The sequence below is a fragment of the Cyprinus carpio genome, chromosome A9, assembly GCF_018340385.1.
Source record: "Cyprinus carpio isolate SPL01 chromosome A9, ASM1834038v1, whole genome shotgun sequence".
Classification (NCBI taxonomy): domain Eukaryota; kingdom Metazoa; phylum Chordata; class Actinopteri; order Cypriniformes; family Cyprinidae; genus Cyprinus; species Cyprinus carpio.
In genome coordinates, this window is record NC_056580.1 from 6,249,046 (window position 1) to 6,271,267 (window position 22,222).

The 22,222-nt window shown below is 37.3% G+C and overlaps 1 protein-coding gene across 1 annotated transcript in view; it reads right to left on the reverse strand.

Moving 5' to 3' along the window:
- The window catches only part of LOC109095687 (E3 ubiquitin-protein ligase MYCBP2-like), an 85,655-nt gene that overhangs the window by 35,624 nt on the left and 27,809 nt on the right, over nucleotides 1–22,222 (reverse strand). Inside the window, 27 exon segments of the mRNA XM_042763276.1 lie at nucleotides 1,900–2,118; nucleotides 2,271–2,371; nucleotides 2,736–2,878; nucleotides 2,956–3,134; nucleotides 3,218–3,355; nucleotides 4,848–5,054; nucleotides 6,665–6,856; nucleotides 6,943–7,164; nucleotides 8,639–8,913; nucleotides 9,340–9,532; nucleotides 9,941–10,037; nucleotides 10,125–10,208; nucleotides 10,301–10,435; nucleotides 12,281–12,372; nucleotides 12,462–12,589; nucleotides 12,850–12,975; nucleotides 13,911–14,083; nucleotides 14,245–14,398; nucleotides 14,492–14,696; nucleotides 14,810–14,927; nucleotides 15,684–15,765; nucleotides 15,928–16,047; nucleotides 17,784–17,882; nucleotides 19,253–19,363; nucleotides 19,918–20,063; nucleotides 21,534–21,738; nucleotides 22,021–22,179. Of these exon segments, the coding sequence (XP_042619210.1) occupies nucleotides 1,900–2,118; nucleotides 2,271–2,371; nucleotides 2,736–2,878; nucleotides 2,956–3,134; nucleotides 3,218–3,355; nucleotides 4,848–5,054; nucleotides 6,665–6,856; nucleotides 6,943–7,164; nucleotides 8,639–8,913; nucleotides 9,340–9,532; nucleotides 9,941–10,037; nucleotides 10,125–10,208; nucleotides 10,301–10,435; nucleotides 12,281–12,372; nucleotides 12,462–12,589; nucleotides 12,850–12,975; nucleotides 13,911–14,083; nucleotides 14,245–14,398; nucleotides 14,492–14,696; nucleotides 14,810–14,927; nucleotides 15,684–15,765; nucleotides 15,928–16,047; nucleotides 17,784–17,882; nucleotides 19,253–19,363; nucleotides 19,918–20,063; nucleotides 21,534–21,738; nucleotides 22,021–22,179 (4,103 nt within the window).

Genomic DNA, 22,222 nt, shown 5'->3' on the forward strand with positions numbered 1-22,222 from the left:
TGGGATTTTTTGGGATGGGTGTTCTGGGTGGTTGATTAGGGTGTTGCTTGGGATTTTTTGGGATGTTGCGGAGGAGTTGATTAGTTGTTGCTGGGTTGTTGTTTAGGGATATGCTGAGGAGTTGACGGTGTTCTGGGTGGTTGATTTGGGTGTTGCTGATGATATGATTGGGTGTTCTGGGTGGTTGATTAGGATGTTGCTAAGGAGTTGATTGGGTGTTCTGGGTGGTTGATTAGGGTGTTGCTAAGGAGTTGATTGGGTGTTCTGGGTGGTTGATTAGGGTGTTGCTTGGATTATTTTTTGGGTGTTCTGGATGGTTGATTAGGGTGTTGCTGAGGAGTTGATTGGGTGTTCTGGATGGTTGATTAGAGTGTTGCTGAGGAGTTGATTGGGTGTTCTGGATGGTTGATTAGAGTGTTGCTGGGGATTTTTTTGGGTGTTGCTGAGGAGATTATTGTTTATTCTGGGTGGTGGATTAAAGGAATACTCCACCCCAAAATGAAAATTTTGTCATTAATCACTTACCCCCATGTTGTTCCAAACCCATAAAAGCTTTGCAGTGTATTTTACTTGGCAGTCTATGGGACAGTCACAAGCCTCCCAGTTTTCATCCAAAATATCTTAAATTGTGTTCTGAAGACAAACAAAGCTTTTACGGGTTTGGAACGACATGGGGTTAAGTGATTAATGACAAAATGTAATTTTGGGGTGGAGTATCCCTTTAAGGAGATTATTTTGATTTCTCTTTTTTTTAAATTAAAACTTTATAAATTAAAATAATTAGCAAAATGTGCACAAAAACCATCAATCAGTATTTGAAAGGTTCCCTACTATTTAAATTGCAGTTTACGCCACCTGTGTGTCTTATGTAAAAGGTCTTTTCTGTTGCTGCATTAACATGTAATGACTGATCGGTTAGCTTAGGTGGTTTAAAAGTCTAACTACTTTTTTATGGTTGTCAAGAACAATCGGACAGTGTTAATATTGAGTTCTGTAATCAGTTTCTTAAGTGTCATGGGTGGTTGCTAGAGCTTTGCCAAGTTATTCTAGTTAGTTGGCAGGGTAGGGCTGCACGATCAATCGAACGCGATTGTCATGCACATTTTGTCAGTAAAGCCGGTTCTGTAATCAGCAGTAAATCACCATCACATGCTTTCAGGTGGAGCAGCATTTACTACACAGAGCTGTAGTTTACTGACAAGTTACGCAAAAAATAAAAATAAAAAATAAAAAAAAATTTGCAGACAATTTTATTGCTCTATTATGAAATCGAAGAAATCATTTGCGATAATGACAGCTGTTTGCATAGCTTCTCAGTGAACTACGGCTCTGTGTAGTAAAAGCTGCTCTATCTGAAAGCATGTGAAAATACCACATTTAATAACATATTTTTACTCCAAACTCACTTCATAACTTCAGTCGACTGTTTGAAATAAATCCTTCTGTGAGATGATGTGGCTTCTTACACAGAATAAGGCACGCAACATATTTCATAGTATTCTAAACAGTGATAAAGGCATTGCATTATAAATATACTTTATTTTAATGCAAATTATAATAATAACTCAGATAAACCATATATTGTCATAATCGAGTGTTTTTTAGTCATGTTAAATCAATAAAAGCAGTTAAATCTTCTGTTTTATCCAGCGAGGCATATTTGGAGTTTCAGCGCGAGAGCACACTCTGGCCTTTGGATGGAGATTTACTGCTGATCACAGAACCGTGCTTCACTGAAAGATATGCATGACAATCGTAGCTTCTGTTGAATCGCGATCTCAATTCCATTTCGATTTATCGTGCAGCCCTATGGTAGGGTGATGTAAACAGGTTGCTAGATAATAAATAGCTAAATTTTACCTTATTCTGTTGAATATTAGGAAATGAGAACTAATGTACCTTGTACTGGGTGACAGCAGCCTGCTTGTAAGGGTGATCACTCTCTATGACAGCATAATGATTAGAAGTGGTGCAAGCTGACAGGCCCTGCTCCGGCTGGTTCCCAGTGGTGCTGTCTGTGGACTGGTTAGGATTGAAAGCGGGAGGGGCATATTTCTGGTTCAGGGCAGAAACAGCTGGAAGAAGTTCCTGCACCAAACCAAACACCTCCACCGCAGCCTAATAGAAGACAACAATTTGAAATATAAAACAGTTAGACATCAAGAAAGATATTGTGAGAAAAAGGGAACTAACAACACTTGACTTGGCGGAGGAGACATTATCACATCAAGAACCAAGGTTGCCAATTACACTAAGAAAAACTCCCTTACCTTAGGGACAGAGGCAGCCACAGGACCAATGTATGCCAAAATAAGTGGAAGCAGCATTGAGAAGAGACTGGAGGAACTCAGGAGTTCTGGAATGTCTTCAACTGTGGAAACATCAGTAACACCAATCAATCTACATCCAACAGAGTAAATCTCAAAAGTTAGCAGACTGTATATATATTTATAAAAAAAATGCTGTAAAAAAGCTCATGCTGTAGTCATAATATTTTATTTACATTCTGGTAATAAGAATGAGATAATTTACATTAGTTTAATTTAACGATTAATTATCACAAAATAATGTAACAATGTAAAATGTTCATGTTTTAAGCAAAATATAATTTCTTATTTCTATCATATTAACATTAGCTCAACAAATGGCGTGATTGTGGTGTAGGACTATGCGTTTTTCAACTAACAGCAGATGGGGTTGGAAGTTTTTTGGAAGCCTAAAGAAGTGATCCTCACCATCCGCAGCAAAGGCCCTGTGGAGGAGATCTTTGGCCGCCCGTACCACCACACTGACTACAGAAAGAGCACGACTGCAGTTCTTGTCCTCTTCATTGGCTTTGCTTAACAGCTGTGACTGCAGGTCGCCATCATATTCACTCCTGTAGCAAACAATTGGTGTCAATAAGATGTACCTCCTTCATAAATAAGAAGGCAGAGAAAGGAATACAGTACAGACCTGTAATAGAGAATCTGAGGAATCTGGCCTCTGGTCTGGTTGGTGCCATTGCTGCTCAGGCTGCAGGTGCTGAAGGTGAAGGTAACTCCATCAGAGCACTGCACGGTGGTCATGCCTCCATCCCCATTGGCTGTGCGGCTGCCATAGTTCCGCAGACGGACAGCATATTTCACGTTCTCCTGCAACATCAACAGGGTGGAAGTGAGTTTGCGCTGAAGTCAAGTTTATGCTTCGTGTGATTCATGTGTAAAATTCACAGCACCTTCAGAGGAACAGCTTTGTCCAGACGGATCTCAGCAATGTCACTTGGGGAGTCGTCAGTGCTGTAAGTCCCTTTGACCAGTTCTAGAGACGTCCATCTGTGGGAGTGGGTGGAATCTCCAGGGTGCTCCGTCTGAGCCTGATGAAACGGGACAGATGGACAGAACAGGAACACAGAGAAAAACAACAGGGTAAGACATCGGGACAGCTCACTCACACGCTCAAACTTGAAGGAACGGTTCACCCAAAAATGAGTGGACTAGGCACCAAGTACCATTTTTTCATAATATAAGTCACTTTTTTATAGTCTGGAACAAATATGCACACACAGAAGTCATATCAGTTCTAGCACTGCTAACTTGACATCGCAGCCTATTCATCAACAAACAAAAATGCAGTCAACCAAACAAAGTTAGACAACTCAATTTAAATGATTTGTTGGGCTGTAGGGCTGTGCTGGACATTGTGACAGTGCCCTTATCGTTAAACACATTTTTGTCCATGTGAAGGTTGCTGTTTTATATGGATATTGGGACAGAAGTGAAGAACAAAGCCATGCTTACAATAGTTTAACAATCAAACAGTCATTAATATGGAAACATTTGGATATGTGCCAAACTGAGAGGTATGTGCGCCCACAAATTTGGATTAAGTTTTGTATTCTGTTTGGCGAGCCACACACCTTTTTTTTTTTCTCCATGATTTTAACAATATTCCATGAGTTATTGTACTGGACTAAACATGAAATATTTTGTTTCTCTTCTCAAATTCTCACCCTCTGTCTTTATTGCAGGGGATTTCTGTTTATATTATGGGATTTAAACATTTATTAAAGTTTATTTTCCTCTTTTCATTCACTTTTAATCCCTGTACTTTCATTCTTTAAAGTGGTTAAGTAGAAAAACATTGTTGATCAACTACATTTTTATTTCTCAAAATAACACATTTTTGGAAGATATTGGGTCAGTGCAAGAAGTCAATTGACAGTGAATTAGAAATGACTGGTGACTGCGTGTCTGTACAGAAATGTTGTATCTTTTGTTTTCAGTTTTTATTTCTCTCTGTACAGCACATTTTCCACACAGCATATGTCAGTTTCAATTTCAGTTTGTTTAGGCGTGGTGTTTATAACAAATGCAACTGTAATTAGTTTATTTCATAACTATATTTTTTTTATTCTTGTTCTGATTACCATTAAATTAAAGGGACGTTTTGCAGAGTAAGAGCAGCTAAATTTAAATTCATGCTTATAGTGCTTGTAAATGTTTTATTTACTAGTATTTCACATATCTGAATGTTGTAATAATAAAATGCAATTTTGACTCAGTGTAGCTCATGCAACTGATTAACCTCAGATGCAATTTTTTTTTTTTTTTCAGAAAATACAGTAATTTAGTCACATGGACTACTTTTGTGATACTTTTTTGGATCTAGACAGACATGGGCACAATAAACTCTTGTGTTACAGAAAGGATCTTTGTGAAGATAAATGCTCTTTTTCTGTGTCATGTTAAAAATAACAGGATATGGGTATGAAACAACATGAGGGTGAGTATTGTTGTTTATTCCTTTAACAGTCAGAAGTCTAGCTTCCATGTGGCATCATGTCATGAATACAGCAAAAGACTTACATCATCAGCGAGCACCTCCAGCTCATACTCATGGATGCCTCCTCCTCCGTACACACAGAAACCCACCAGCACCACCCCTGGCTTGTCCATCATGAAGCAGATGGCATCGGGGGAGCCGTTGCCTGTGTTCCAGCTGCGTCCTTGGCTGGTCTTGGTGAAGCGGTTCGGGGTGGCCTTCACAGAGTGCAGGGAGTTCAGCCCGTCCACCTGCACAACAACAGTGAAGAAGTTTCAAAAAGTGTAGGCAAGAATTTACATTTAGTGTAGATGCAACATTTTCAATTTGTTTTGGAATTGCAGCACATTAAAGGGATAGTGGTGGCATTTTTTCGGGTGAACTGTCCCTTTAAGATGAAGTGTCACTTATTTTCCCAGCAGGTGGCAGCAGGCCAGATAACTGCAGGAGGATGTTTTTGTTATTGAACAGGAGCCTTTATGAGAACCACCACCTAAAACCATGCTTTTCCTGTGATACTGCAAACAGCCAAAACTCTGCTAGCCCTCATATGATTTATATTCCACCTTTAGAAAAGGACATTGTAAAAGAGAAGTAAAGCAGCTGTAACACTCTCCGTAACATACTCTAATAGAGCATGACAAGCCAGTTGCTATGGCAACGAGCCAATGGCCTTTTCCCAAGCGGCCGGAGGGAGACGGACTGCAGTAGACTGTTGTGGTCCTGTGTAGGACACACCTGTGCTCATGACTCAGCTTCCCACTACAACAATCCTGCATGAGCAGGACAACATGGAGCCTTCTCACTTTCCATTTTTACACTGATTTTGAGAATAAATAAATAAATAAATAAATAAATAAATAAATAAATAATTCTAAGGATTTAAACAGTAAAATGTTTAATGGATTTGGAGTAGTACAGTCTTATTGATCAGACAGCAAAATATGTAAATCAAGTCCAGGTACTAAAAATAATAAAATAAAATTAAATTAAATTACTTTAAAATATATTGCATACTAAATTAAATTTTTTTGAATTCAATGTCTCACACACACAACCACATATAGTATGACACGCAGGTTTTTCGACTCTCTGCAGATACTATAAAAATTATCATAAGAATAACATAGAAATAATGTATAAAAAGTCAAAATTGAAATTATATAAACTGACATAAAACAGAAATGTCCTGGTTCATGGCTAAATAGCTTAAATATACAAATATATCAATAAATATTAATATATTAATACACATAAATGTAGTATAAATATATTACAAATAAGTATATTAAATATAAATATTATTAATATTTAATTTATTTAAAAATATATTTAATTTAAATAAAATAATATATTTATATTAAATATAACAATAATGTATTAAAAATTTTTTTATATTTTAATATTTTAACATTATAACTATACATTAGAAATAGTACAAATATTTTAAATATATTTCTTTATATTTTATCTATCATATTTACTTTAAACTATATTTTTATATAAACCTTTTAAATAAAGCACATGGGACAGGGATGTTTAGAACTTTCTGGATGTGCAGATCTTTCAGTGGAGCTGGATACAGATTCTGTCCAGGAGCATCTGATGAAACAGAGTGATATCATTTCTCCTCCACCATCTAAAAGCTATTTATGGCCAGTCAGTGGCTTTAATCCAATTAGAGCAGCAGGCGAATGCTCTGCAGACAGAGATGAGGAAGAGTGTGCGTGTGTGTGTGTGTGTGTGTGTGTGTGTGTGTGTGTGTGTGTGTGTGTGTGTGTGTGTCTTATACCTAGTATACTAGTTCATCCCCTAGTTTCTGAGAGGAATGAGAGGGAAGCGGGAGATTCGTCCTTCTAACCTCAGAGCCGAGAGCAGAGGCAGTGAGCTCACTGACGATACTGGCCAGCAGGCCGCAGGTGTTGGACACCAGATGAGGAGAAAAGAGCTCAACCTCCTTCCTCAGACTCTTCCTCACAGGAAGCACCACAATGACAAGCATCTTCTCCAGAACTTCCCGGAAAGTCGTCATGCCCATGAGATTCTCTTCCGTCTGATCAAAATACGATACAGAGATTTTTGTAACAGCTGAGGAAGACGAATGTCTTAATTTGAGAACCGATGTCAGTTAGTACTCACGTGGCTGAGTTTCTCCATGTGTGCCACCAGCAGGGGGAAGCGGTGAGCGAGGGCAGAGTCGTTCTCAGTGCTGACCTGCTTGACGAGGGAGCGCAGCAACACCTCCCCATCGTACGCGATGGGCAAGATAGAGGTCAGCTTGACCGATGTGTGACACAGCGCTGACATCACCGCAGCCAGCAGACGGCTGCTCGACGTGCGGAAGTTCGCCTCTTGAATGTCCTGGAGGTCAACATGAAGGTCAGTGTTATGATGATCAGCAGAGCCTTTGCTACAGCTGTGCTTCTGATAACAGTAAAGTGATAAACGTATTGCTCAGAAATTTGAAAAAGAAAATATATGGAGGTCGTGCCTCTTTTTCTGAGAGAATCTCTTTGATTTAGTGTGTCATTGGAGATATTTTAGAGCTCAGATACATCAGCTCTAAATCTGTCTGGAGGCTCATTTGCAGTGTGAGCTGGGAACTAAAAGTGGTTCAGCTGAAAAAGCATCTCTGTTAAAGAGGCTCTTTAGGTTAATGTCACAAAAAAAAAAAAATCAAAGTCACAAAAAATCTAAGAAAAAAAAGTAATTGAATTTTTTCAAAAGTATTAACAAAAAGCTTAATTGAATTGCAAAGTTGTACATTTTCCCCCTTATATTAACATTTTCAATCAAAATAAGAGTCATAAAAATAAGAATCATTATTACAATACAAAGGAATTACAATATAATAACAACAATAATAAATGTATAAGTAAAATCTTACAAATACACATTTACAAATTAGCATAATATCCATATAAAGAAAAACGACAAGCATATGTTATGCTACATGTATCCTAAATATATAAAAAAAAATAGATTACATTTTGTATTATGCAAGTTCTTTGATTTTTTTTTTCTTTCATATTTATTACAAATAGGCACATTTTCCCCTAAAAAGAAAACAATTTAATTGATTTATTCTGTATTTCACATTCTTCTCAACAGTGTAATAAAATTAGTGTAATGTTTCACATTATAGAGCAAAAAATAAAAGCAGTACATTAACGAACAACCATAATAAATAATTAAAAATAATAAAACAATAAATAATTTTTCATAAGAAAAAAGTGATTTCTTTATATAAAAAATTTAAATGTAATAATACTTAATAATAATTTCTGTGCAAAACAATAATTGCCCTATAATAGGACTTAATTTGATTTATCCAAAATATAATTGATTTTATTTATTTTTGTGAAATTAAGACACTCTTGACCGGTTTATTTTTGATTCATTCATTTATGATTTATAGACTAGCCGAAATGAGGTCATCTCAGTCGTTTGCTGATTTAAGAACAATGTTACACTGTAATGGTATGTTCACACCAAACACAAAGCAAACATGCCCATCACGTCCCTCGCTATAGTTTACTTGCGGGATGTGTTTCACGTCACTCGCCTATGTTTTTTTGTGCGCGTGAGGCGAAAAACATCCCGCGAGTAATCAACCATGGTGAGGATAAATACGATCACTGCGTTGTACGAGTTGTGGAAGTCCCAAAAACGCCAGAAAGCCAAACGCAGACATGTCTGGGTTCACAGCACAACTCGGTGTGCCTCTATTCACATCTTTGCATTGACTTTGTATGTAACCTACTTGCGCGAATAATTAAATTCACATTTGGTGTGAATACACCGTTACTCCAGAATCTCTGCTGATGGGGATTACCTGGTCCAGGCAGTTGAGCAGATCGCAGAGGCAGGCCCACTGCAGGGCCGGCGTGGGGTAGAACGAGTGGAAGCAGGCGGTGAAGGTGTTGTGGCACTCTTGCAGCACGGCCTCCAGCAGCGTGAGGGGTTGACTCAGATACCCCTGCGGGTCGTTGTCCAGCTTGGTCAGGCAGTTGTCCATCCCCTCTGACAGGATCTTCTTCAGGAGGCTGCGTGTCTTTCCTACACACTCCGCCAGCTTGCTGGACTCCTCCACAACCGCTTTGGTACTGGCTAGAGAGGAGACATAAACAGGCAGTAGACCCTGACAATCAATATAGTCTACATCTGTATCTCAAGGGAACTCCACTTGTGACACTGATAGCTCGACTCAGCAAGAAGTGACAGCACAGATTAAGTCTATAACAATAAGTCCGGGTGACAAGATCTAGTAGTACAGTGTCAAGAGAGTGACAGCGGTGCTCAAAATCAATGTAACTTAGGTCGGCATCCCACTAGCTGGATTTCAGTCAATTTTCAGTTGTTAGCTTTACTTACACAGCAGCCGGAGTAACAGAATGAGTGAAAGTGGCCTGTCTTGAGTGCAAGATCTCAGCAAAAATAATATGCATATGAGATATACCCTAAAAAAAACATGCGATTTCCAAACAGCTAATGGGACGGCACCTTAACATTATGAGCAGAAATGGCATGTAATACCAGAAATGGGGAAGATTTCGCAGATGTAGACACGTAACAGTCGCAGGCAGCAGGTCCCCACAAACCGCAGGCGCTCCAGGTCCAGAAGGGTGGCTGTGAACTGGAAACCCTTCAGGCCCCTCAGTTCCTCCACCCCCAACACCAGCGTGGTCCAGCTCCAGTGCAGGATGCTCAGCAGAGACTCAAAACAGTCCTGAGTCAAGAACAAACACACATCACTGGGAAATGAAGCAAGGAGCTGACCTATTATTAACTTGGCTTGCACAAAGCGGATACGCCGCATGGAAAAAAAGCACCAACAGTCAAGGGATTTCCTTAAAGAATAACAAGCAGTAAAATACACTGAAGTATAAACCCTTCAGAATTGGCTGCTGTACATCTGTTACTTGCCAGTTCTATTTTTTAAAGGGTATGAGGATATTATATGGAAATTCTAACTAGTGTTGCTAACATATCCTTTTCAGGAAATACCAGGTCAACATGAGAACATTTAAGGGTCAATGACAAACAAGGTAACTAGAGATGAAAAGGAGATATCTAAATATCTAATGTGTGCCGAGGAACTGTATATTTATGTCAGTTTCAGTTTTTGTACACATACCACAGACACGGTCCTGGCGAAAGAACGCTTGAGGATGTGCACAGGCTCACTGGTCTGCTGCTTTCCTTTGGATGCGTTACCATCATTAGAGGGCAACCTGGAAAATCAGAACAAAACAGGCATGTGAAAGAAAGAATACACCTGATACACCAAACACAGTACAGAACTAAAATTCCTCGTGTACCTGTACAGCAGCTGAGGTATCTGTCCAGCATTCACATCAGTACCATTGTTTGATTTCTTTGAGCTCTTGAACTGAAAGACCACTCTGCAGGAGAGAGTTCACAATCATTATTATCATCTTTACAGAATTATCATGCTTTAATGATCACATAATCACGGTAATGCGTGTGTTTGTACCCGTCATCAGTGGTGATGGTGGCCTGGCCGTGGGAGCCGCAGTCACTGCTGGGTCCAGACACACGAGCCCAGGCCACATACCACCAGCCCAACTGCAGCGGCACAGGCTCATCGAACATCATGGCATACTTCTCCCTGCACACACAAAACAAAAGATCACGAATAACCACAGCGGTCTTTATGAGCCATTTGTGCTCCGTGTCTTTTAATCAGCTGCTGTCCTGGTGACTTTTAATGGATGTACAAAGTCAGTTCTCCTCGAGTTCAGACAAGTGTCCTATTAGAGTAACAACAGATGTAGCTAAACATGATCAAATGTTTAACGAATACACACACACAAAGTGTCAGAATACAATTTGTCTTCATTTTGGACAGAACATTTATAATCTAAAACTTAAGTTCTAAAAATCTAAATATAATACAAAAAAAAATGTAAATGTAAAAATTATGCCTTGGAAACTAAATGAAAAAAAAAAAAAAAAAAAAATTAAGCTGAAGTACTACAATAAGGAAAAATTAAATAATAAATTAAAGCTAAAATGAAATGTAATCAAAAACTAATAAAAATGTTCCAAAATTACTAAAACTAAAATAAAAATAAAAGCTGATTCAAAATATCAATGTATTATAAAACCAACAGTATTTATTACACTTGTTTATTAACAGTATTTTTTATGCATCTCAAAGGCACTATAAATATTAAATAGTATACAAAAATTATTTATGAAAATTACAATAGTATATAAATACTACTAAAATATTTGCGCATTTTAAAACTGAAATAAAAAAAACTTATAACAATGACAAAAGCACATTGCAAAAATACAAATATCTAAAAATATAAAAATAAATAAAAATCTAAAAATACACTAGAATAAAAAAATAAAAGCAAATTCTATATATATATATATATATATATATATATATATATATATATATATATATATATATATATATATATATATATATATAAATACTAGGGCTGGGTTTTGACACAAATTTCACAATTCGATTATCTTTCACAAGCTTGCGATTCGATTCCGAATTCAATTCAATTCAATTCGATTATTCTGGATGTATATCAGGTACAGGACATTGCAAATTTTCTCAAGGAAATAAAAATCTCTCAACTAATGCTGTAAAGTATACTTGAGAGTCAATAATATGGAAGGCTGAAATTTGCTGATTTGTATACAAACACTTAAAATATACTCAAAGTGTTTGTGATATTAAAGTTGTAATACTACCTTTAACATTCAATTTCATAATTATATATTTTTTAAAATCTAAACATTTAAATGGTGGTTGTCACAAAAACCTGATGGATTTATTATCACATAAATTAAATATTGAAGAACAGTAAAAAAAAAAAAAAAAAAAAATATAATGAATGTTAAATGGTGCATATTTAGCAAAATGTTCCTCTCTAGAGTTCATTTTTCTAGCTGACCAATGAGTTCATGGTCACCGAATGTGTTTTTCTGTGGAAAATATGTGACATATTTTTACAAGCTACTGTCATCTTTCCACGGTTGAAACACTGATTGAGCGATTACATGAGACAGGATACAGATTTCGGCAAGCTGTACTCTTTCTTTTAACATACCTTCAGATGTTCATTTATGTTTATTTCATGCTGTAACCGCTTTTAAAGCGGAGGAGATGATCAGTTCACACTACAGCGATCTGTCACTCCACATTAAACAGCTCCAAAACGCCATTTAATATTTGAATATTGTCGATATCATTTCATGAAAATGAGACACGATTAAAATCAAGAAATCAATATTTTTAACTCAGCCCTAATAAATACTATACCAGTGTATAAATAACACTTACATTTGGCCATTTTAAGACTTGCTGGAATATGTATATATATATAAATGTACACGCACATAATTAATAGCAATTATCCTGCACTCTAGATCCAGCACTCTTAAAATAATGAAATGATATTGTTTTGGATGTGTATAGCCATACCGAGCAGCACAGTCATATGCCAGAACATCTGTCTCGGCCAGCAGGTCTCCATCAGTCTCATGGTCTCCTCCATCTGGCCCCAGCTCAAACAGCTGCGAACACAATCACAGCTCTCAATCCCAAACCAAAAACCATCAAACTCGTGAGAATCAAGTGGGCTGATACTTAGATAGCACCTGACCTTGATTTTTGCAGTGTACTCCCCTCGGCCACCAAAAAGACCCAAACCCCCTAACAAGATGTCAGCGTCGGCGCAGAAGCGGATGGCCTCCACTGAGTGGGCAGAGTACCCCCAGCCTCCTCCGTGACCTGGAGAAGACATTGAGCAAAAAACAACATCAATCAAATGCAACCTGACTAAAAATTTGACCACAATTACAAAACTTTTATTGCTGAATGTTGCCGAGTGGCTCTATTTTCAATCAGGTGCTTACTGATTGACGTAGCTTTTGAATATCTGATCACATACTGGATATATCACTCATGTTGCTGGAAGTTGTCAAGTTGCTATATGTGAATGTGCCTTAACAGTCTAAAACAGTATTGGGTGATGTAACAGCCGTACTCACTCTCAAAGCGGTTGACCACACTGTAGTCCTCTTTAGAGTAGACCTTCATCACAGCCTGAGTCTCTTCCTCAGCACTGGCCACGCCCATCTTCAGCTCCTGCATCGCAGCCAGTGTGTCCAGACATCCTGCACACACAATCAAACAGAACAACTCACACACTACAACCCAAGACTCCAATGAGAGGTCCACTTATAAATGTTCATTTCAGTTTTTTGCATCAAAACGTTTTAGTCATAATACACTTTTCCACTTTCAGTATTGCCTTAAGAATTAAACAGTTAAAGTTCAAATCTCTTGCTAATTTGCCTCCACAAACGAGTTTGTGCTGTTCTGTGGTTTCTAAGTATAATAAAAGTTTTGAAACTGCTCAATCCTCCAATAACAGCCTTTTTAAAAAGCAAGATCTTGTTGAAAATAAACTTCACGTCAGTGCCAAAAAACATCAAAAATACTTTTTGCTGCTCATTATAATTAAAATAATTAAAAACGTATTATAATTCATTATAACAATCAGAATAATTAAATATTATAATTATAATAATTTATTTATTATAATAATTAAACTCATTATATTAATTTAAACTTACGCTACTCATTTCTAACGCTTACACACTATAGAACTTTGAAAATCTGAACAGATATGAACGGACCTCGTTGCATGAAAACAGTATGTGCTCTAAAATCAGCTCAAAATATCAAACATTTGATATCCTCTGACTCGACTCAGTCACAAAAAGGAAAGACTACAAGATTTTCTGTGATCTGGCAACTTCATCTGAGTTCTGACTTTTGGCAACTAGCCTTGACTTCCCTGGACTGTAACTTTGAGCAAAATCTGGCCATTCCCACCTTAAGGATCTATCTGAAGAATCTGCAGAGCAGTAGGTGCTACACACAGTCAGAAAAAGTAATGGTTTGCCTGATTTCGCTCTTTTCAATTGTTATTCTGTTCAGTATTAGAATAATAGCATCTATTCTACTACTTCTGGATTACTTTCACCATGACTGGATGAGCCAGGTTTCTGAATAGGTAACAGGCGTGGCTGACATGTAAACGTACCCAGGATGTGCAGCGCTCCATGGGAACGGGTGGTGGTGGTGTGGGAGCCCGAGGGCAGAGCCAGCTCAGGACTCAAGATGCTGCAGAGGGCCTGGATGTCCGAGGCAGTGGGCACATGGGCGTCTGCTATCACCGCGTTATAGCAGCACATCTCACGTGTGGAAGGAAGAAACCTGGAAGAACAGCGAGAAGGTATAGTTTGGGACAAGAGAGAAGAGCAACATGCCATTCATCAGACATTAATTATGATTTTTCTGTAGAGCAGATGTCAACCAGTGAAACCCTGAGAAACATGATCGTAATGGCATTCTGGCTGCCTCCGGATGAGCCTCACCTCCAGATGACATCATAGACAGGGTCCAAACAGAGTCCGAAACCCTGGAGATCCTCCTGCTCTGAGTCATTGAAGGTGCGGCAGCTCCCGTCCAGTTTGTTGATCAGGAGACATTTAAAGGGAGGAGGCTCAGATACCGATGTTGGAACCAAACCTAGAGAGAGCAGAATGGGAGGAAACAGTTTAACAGCAGATACAACGCATAAGCCTTTTAAACCAAACCAGTGAGTCAAACAAGAGAGCGGACCGATGATGTGCTTGCTGGCGAAAATCTCGGAGGTGGCCAGGATGTGGGAGTTGATTAGTGCCTCGTCAATTCTGAGGAAGGTTTGATCCCCGCTGGCCCCGATCCATGTGGCTTTTCGGCCATACTTGGCGCCAATGTTGGGCATCGGAGAGGGCTTGGCGTTCCAGTAGGGCATGTCTAGTATGGGCCGTCCTAACTGCCCTTTCTGTTGAGACAACATGAGATATATCTTCAGGTTCTTAACCAACAGAAAATCAGACCAATATTGGATGGATATATTTGAACTTGTTCTGTTTCAAGTGAAAACAGCTAACTTACAGAGAAACTCCCGAAGGTAAAGACCTGTCCATCCATGAGAAGCACTACAGTGTGGTTACTGCCTGCCGTCACCTGAGTACTGGGGCCGGGCAGAGCTTGTACCAGAGTGGGAGACCCCCTGTGTGTTTGGATAAAAATCAAAGGAGCCACAGGTTATTTTATTTTATTTTTTTAAGTTTATTTTACAACTTTTTTTTTTTTTTTTTTTTGTTAAAGTTTGTTTGCTATCAATTTTAATTTTAGAACATTAAAAATTTTAATTAATTAATTATTAATATAAAAAGGAAAATAAATAATAAAGTGAAATACAAATAAACAATTCAAATAAATAACTAAACTTTTAAATAAAACAATCAAAAAAAAATAAAAAAAAATAATAATTAATAATAAAAAATAAAAAAAAAAAAAATAAATATTTAAAATAATTATAAATAAAATACAAATGTATGAATACATAAAATAAATATAACAAACAAATAAGTAAATATAAGAAATAAATTAAATTAAAATATATTAAATAAAGAATAAAAAACAATTAAACTATTAAAGTAATAAATTAAACATAAGCAATTAAAACAAATAAAATAAAATATTTTTAAAAATACAAACATTTAAAATAATTATATAAATAAAATATATACAGACATATATAAAAACAAAATAAAACAATTCAAATTAATCATTAAAATAAATGACAATACTCAGAATAAATATCTACGTTAAATTATTTAAATTAAATATTTCAAATAAATCTAAAATAAAAATATTTACAATAAATAATTATATTAATAAAATACATAAATACATAAAATACACAATTAAATGACTTCAATACAAAAAAAATACAATTAAAATATATTAAGCCCCTCATTACCTAGAATTAACATCTCCATGTCCAAGTTGTCCATGCTGTCCATAACCGAAGGTGTAAACATCTCCGTTCTCCATTAACACCACTGTCAAAAAACAGGTTTACCATTACAAATCGACATATGACTTCAATTCATACTTGTCATATCAAAAAACAGCAAAATCAAATATCGACCCAAAGTAATGATGAGGAACATGAACAATGGCCTCCTGTCACATTATCAAGGTCAGGTGTGATCTTCACTCACCGGAGTGGTGGAAACCGCAGCTGACCTGCACGGCTCGCAGCTCACAGTCGAAGCGTACGGTCCCGGGAGGATATGTAGTGATCTTACTGGCATCTTTGTCCCCGCGTTCACTGCTGCCATCTGTAACACAGAACAGAGTGTGAGCCTGGGTGGACGGACGGTAAAGGGCAGACGAGGACAGCGAGAGGTGGAGAGATGGAGCCAGTGAAGCCGGGGGCTGTTAACGACCAGGAAGAGAAATGATCTGGTGCCTCAGAGGAAAGGAGAAAAACAGAGAAGGAATGAAAAATGGGCATGCGTGGACAGAGGCAGAACAGAGCAAAGCACAGAAGATAAACTGAGTGGGAAGTTGTGATTGTATACAACCTTGAACACTCTCTATCAAGGGTTAATAAAAGAGATTAGGCATTGATCTGTGGCACCAATCCAATGAGGGAACAGTGGGCTCCTTTCGATCCACACAGATTCAAAGAGTGTAGATCAGTAAATGTGCCATGAAACAGTGTAAAAATAAGTGCAGATCAGTGTCCCAATGAACGTCTGCATGCAGGAATATACACATATAATATGTTTTATGGAACAGAACATAGTGTTACATCTAAACCAGGGTTTCAAATTCAGGATTCAGAGCAAAAACACCACTAAAAGTGACAAAAGTGCCACACAAATTTAAAATAATAGTATTTGATATATTTGAACATTATGAAATATATCTAGTGATGGGTTTAAGGACACTTTATTATAGTTAAATGATATTTTACATTAATGGACAGCGTATTTTGATATGGTAAGAAGAAAACCATGTCCTCAAAAACATATAAAATGCTGTTTAAAAAATAATGTTTAATAGTAGGGGGGAAAAAACAGTATAGGAATAGAAATTCCCAAATATGGAATTTCTGTTTTGTGTCATTCCAAAACCTATTTGCTGTCACTTTAGTGGTTATTCGTTGATAATTCACTATTATTGACTCACAACTGATAATATTCATTGTTAATTATAATGATAAGATCTGAAACCGTATTTGCATAAACTCAAAACCCTGCTGGTTCTTGAATTCTACTGAATGGATTATGATATCCTACAGCTCTGATGGGAGAAGATGGAAAATAAAAGTCTTTTTTAGTGATTTTTGGAGCTTGTTAGTTGTGGTCACTATGAACCAGGACTTTCACAATATACCAGTATGGATGATAATTGTGATTGTGTAAATACTGATATCTTGTTAATTCTACACATATTATTAATATAATTTGATTTATTTAAATTTTATTTAATTTATAATTATTAATGCACTGGCCAAATATTCAGCTGGAGATTCAGCATGGCTATTATTTCAATGTTTCTTAAAATAACTACAAGGCACACTGTTCTATTTATATTGGCCATCCACTAGGATTTATTTTAAGCCCTTGTGAAAACAAAACTTGACACAAAATGATAACAGACTGAGATGCAATTTGCTATTTTAAGCAAACACACCACATTCAGCCACTGATTTCCCTGAAACAGTTAACCCAGCGTCACAATTCTCTAGTCCCACTCCAGTTGAGAAAAAAGAGCTGTGATTTATTTTATAGTGATATTTTTTTAACAGACAGCAGGATCTAATTGTTTAACAAAGCAATGAACACAGCACACAGCATATGGCCAATTGAAGATCATGTTAGAACAAGAAAGAAAGTAAGTTCTTTATTCTTTCACCAGAGAGACAGAGGAAGAGATGCAGACGCAGAGAGAGGTAACGGTGTCCAGAGAAAGCTGGAAGAGGCGGTAGAGTAGAGTTTGCTGAAGGAAGGGAGAGAGAGGGGCATCATGGGGCTCCAGGTGGAGTCTGTAGTGAAGACCGCAGTACCTTTGAGTTTCTCCCGCATTAGCTTAAAGGCCTGAAGGGGTCTTAGTCTGGCTAGCACCTGCTCACGCATAAAATGGGGACCAGGGAAAACAAGGGGGCCTATGGGGGAAAGAGAAACTTTCACATGCATGGGGCAAAGGGTGTCACAAATGGAAAATAAACAGGGATGCAGCGATACCATTTTTCAGAACCGATCCAATCCCAAAAATTAGAGTTTATGTGAACTTGAATTTAACCACTTTATTTACCTGGACCTAACATTAAACTATGGAACAGCTTGAGAAGACTTGGAATATAGAGCACGAAAACTTTCTTTATAATGTTGTTGTGGCTTTCATGGGGACAATAACACCGAATAGTATATGCACAATATTGGATTTGGATCGGTCTCGTCTGAACGATAGCCGATCCAGCCATCGGTGCATCCCTAAAAATAAAACATGGTATATAACACAAGGTATATTATGAGAACACAAGCGAGAAGGGAACATCCACAAGCAACCCACTCCCAGAGGAAACAAGCTCATGTGAGGTAGAAGGTAATGTTGACAGTCCGGATGATCATTATTAAACCCAGAGGAACAGTTTATGGGAAAAGTATGATGTGCTCATAATCAAGTTTGTATATGACAGAGTCAACCGGAGAATGGATTATGATTTGATGTTTCTGGGGGAAAAACAACAAGTAATTTATGCAGCGGTCTGTCAACTAAATTATTGTGTCATATTATGGTGCAAAAAAAAAAAAAAAAAAGATAATATTAGAGCTGGGTGATATACCCAAAAACTTAAATAAAAATAAATACAAATTACATTTCATTTTATGAAATATATATAAAATTAAATATCTAATCAAAAACTTAATAAATTTGATGTATTTGTTCTGCATTAACTAAAAAGGGAGATTTTTTAAAATATATATATATATTTTTTTAACAAAATAGCTATTGTTTGCAAGTTATAAACGGTGTAATAGTAAAATACAGTTTAAAAAGAAAAAATAAGCAAGACGTATGAACATTAGGAAGACCGATATACAGTATTAATCAACAACATTTACTTATCTATAGAGACTTCTAATAAGATGTCAGATGATGACACATCTGAGTGATGATGCAAGTCATTTGTCAAATCATAATTTGCAATTAAATGCAATATCAGCGAATAAGTATATTAGACTGATTCCTGAAGGATCATGTGACACTGAAGACTGGAGTAATGATGCTAAAAAATTCAGGAATAAATTACATTTTCAAATATTTCACAATATTACACTTTTAATTGATTAAATGCAGCCTTGGTGAGCATTAGAGACTTCTTACATAAATAGAGACACAAAACTCATCACAAATATGATTAAAATGTATTTGCAAAGCTCATCCCAAACATATTTTAGTAGTATGTTTGTATCACAGTATGTTTGGCGTTACACGTGTGGGGGTGCTTCTCCTCCTGTCGAAGGGTCATACCTCGGCCCTCTTCCAGCCGGTGCCGGCGGTTGGTGCGCTGTCTCTTCTCCTCCTGTCGAATCTGGGTGTGCTCCTCTATATTGACGCCTGGGGGAGGAGGGACAGGCACAGCTAAAATAACAGAGGTCCAGCACAGGCGGGGCCAACGGAGGAGACAAATGAGAAACAACACAGGCGGGTGAATGATGAGCATGAGACGCAATGCAAGACAGTGAGAGACAAGAGCAGAGAAAGGATCCAAACAAAACACAAACACAGTGCTGCTTCACTAGACCAATATACAGAGACAACACTGATCTGCATTAGGATTGGGCAGAAGAACTCTACACCACAGGAACTAACAATAGCCAATGTGCAAAATTAGTTTTTGTTTTTTTTCTTTCCTCTTGACATACAAATAAACAAATGAATGAATTAATACAATTGTTATTATTAAACTATTCTTTTTTCCTCATGGTTATTAAATTATATTTTACTTATTTTCTATATATTTTATAAATATTGCAATTGCTGGATTTTCGTTCTGCCCTTCCCTAAGCTGAATATTTCATGCATGCAGACAGTATGGTTGAAGATATGACATGAACGTGGGCCGCAGACAGGAAAGGGATGTGATTTGATGGCTATGGAACTGTACTGAATGTGATTGGATGACATCTCAGTACCTAACAGCAGGTCCAGCGGTATCATTTCCTTCACAGCATCAAAGATTCCTCTCTGTCTGGCCTCCTGACCATCCAGCTCTCTGGCACAAGCCTTACAGCAGCCACATGACGAACAGCCCGACTCACCAGAGCCACAGCCACAAATCCTGCAGAGGACAGACAAAAGAAACCGATGAGGGTTTCACTGATGCAATGAACTGCAGCAGCGCCTCTTTCAATCGATATACAGAATAATAAATATCAGAGGTAGAAAGTAACAAATTACAGCAACTCCCATTACACTTTTCAATACTTTTCTACTTTTTATAATTAAGTAGAAGGATCATTTTTTGTATAATTAAATTGTGGAATGTTTGATTTTTACTTGAGTTCATTAAAAACAAAGTATTCAACTTCACTAGATTAATTTTTCACAAAAAGACAACATCCCTAAATAAATGTTCTAAACCTATGCAATAAAACATAATATTTTTCAAGAAACTAAACTGTCTAAAAGTTAAATGTTGTTGTGCCATCTCAATTTGTTATTTACACAATTTGGTAGATCTGTTTTTTGGAAATCAGCCTCTAATCAGTCTAAATGGGGCTTTTAAGAAGTGAAGCATAATGTCTTTTTAGGGTTTAAAGGAATAAACGATTTGAGAAATTTAGCAATACATCACTTGCTCAACAATGGATTTTCTGCAGTGAATGGGTGCCGTCAGAATGAGTAATAATTCACACGACTCCAGTCCATTTCAATGTCCTGAAACCTAAAAGCTGCACGTTTATAATAAACAAATCCATCATTAAGATGTTTGAACTTTAAATTGCCGGCACCCATTCACTGCAGAGGATCCATTGGTAAGAAAGTAAAAAAGTGCTAAATTTCTCCAAATCTGATCCGCTGAAAAAATAAACTCCTTTACATCTCGGATGGCATGGGGGTGAGCACATTTCAGAAAATCTCCATTTTTTGGTGAACTATTACTTTAAATATTGAGCTGATGCCTTTTCAAAAGCTACCTGGAACACCTGGGAGTTTACTTTTTTACTTACTCGCACCACATCATCTTTCAGTACTTTTACATGCATTCAAGTGAATTTTTTCTTGAGTTGAAATACTTTTACCCAAGTTAAAATTTTGGTAAATATTTGGAACTGACATAGGCAGACTCAAACCTGTCACCAGGATCGGTACACATGCTACATCACTTGCTATTTATTTACATTCTAAAACATTCATCAAAGAAAATGCAGAAAATTAAAACAATTAGTTAGCAATGTATAAATAAAAAGAAAATCACTTTTCTATTACAGTTCTTTACAGTTAAAAATAACTACATTTTTGACTGACAATTTCATTTTATTTATTTGTTCAGTTGAAAAGGGATTATTTTTTTGATGTATTTTTATGAACTGATATTTTTAGTCATGTCCCTTGTAGCCCATCTTGCAAAAAAAATAAAAATACTGTTTTGACATTTATCTCTTATTCAGTAGCTGGATAATCGTGATGATCTGTGTAAACATGTCTGGTGTGGTCTGTAGTCATCACTCTGTGTGTGTGTGTGTGTGTGTGTGTGTGTGTGTGTGTGTGTGTGTGTGTGTGTGTGTGTGTGTGGGGTTTCTCTCACCCTCCTGGCACTCTGTCTGGTCTGCCGCTGCTCACACAGCTGGCTCCGTACCCGGTGCAGTCTCCACACACGGTGCACACCATACACTGGTCCAGCTTCCACTTGTGCATGCCTGGCTGACACATCATAGATTTCTCCTCCTTCTCATCCAGCTCGTCCTCCAAGTCCTCGTCCATTGCGGTGGCCATGTTCTCTACTCCAAATGCTACAGCAAGAAAAGATCAAATCACAAACCAAACCTACCAACATTTACAACATTACCTAACCAACCAATAAACATTAATAATAACCACTAACTCCCATCATAAATAATATTTACCATTTACTCCCCTCATGTTTTTGTGAAGAAGCTCCACATAGGATCAGGAAAAATGACCTAGCTAGTACTCTATTTGGTGTAATTTTATGAACATGGTCAGGAATATTTAGGGCCTTTGCTAATGTATAATTTTCACGTTTTGTTTGAGAAGCATTAAAAGGTTCTCACCTTTCCCTGCCTGGCCCATGGCCCCAGTGTCTCGGCCACACTGGCCCTTGTTGTTCACTCCAAATGTCCACACCTCCCCGCTCTTGGTCAGGACACAGGTGTGAGCTTTTCCCATGGCTACCTGAGTTACAAAGTGTCCCTTCAGATCTGAAACCTGACCTGTGAAGATGAGGAGGGAAGTTGAATATAAAGGAGCTGTGAA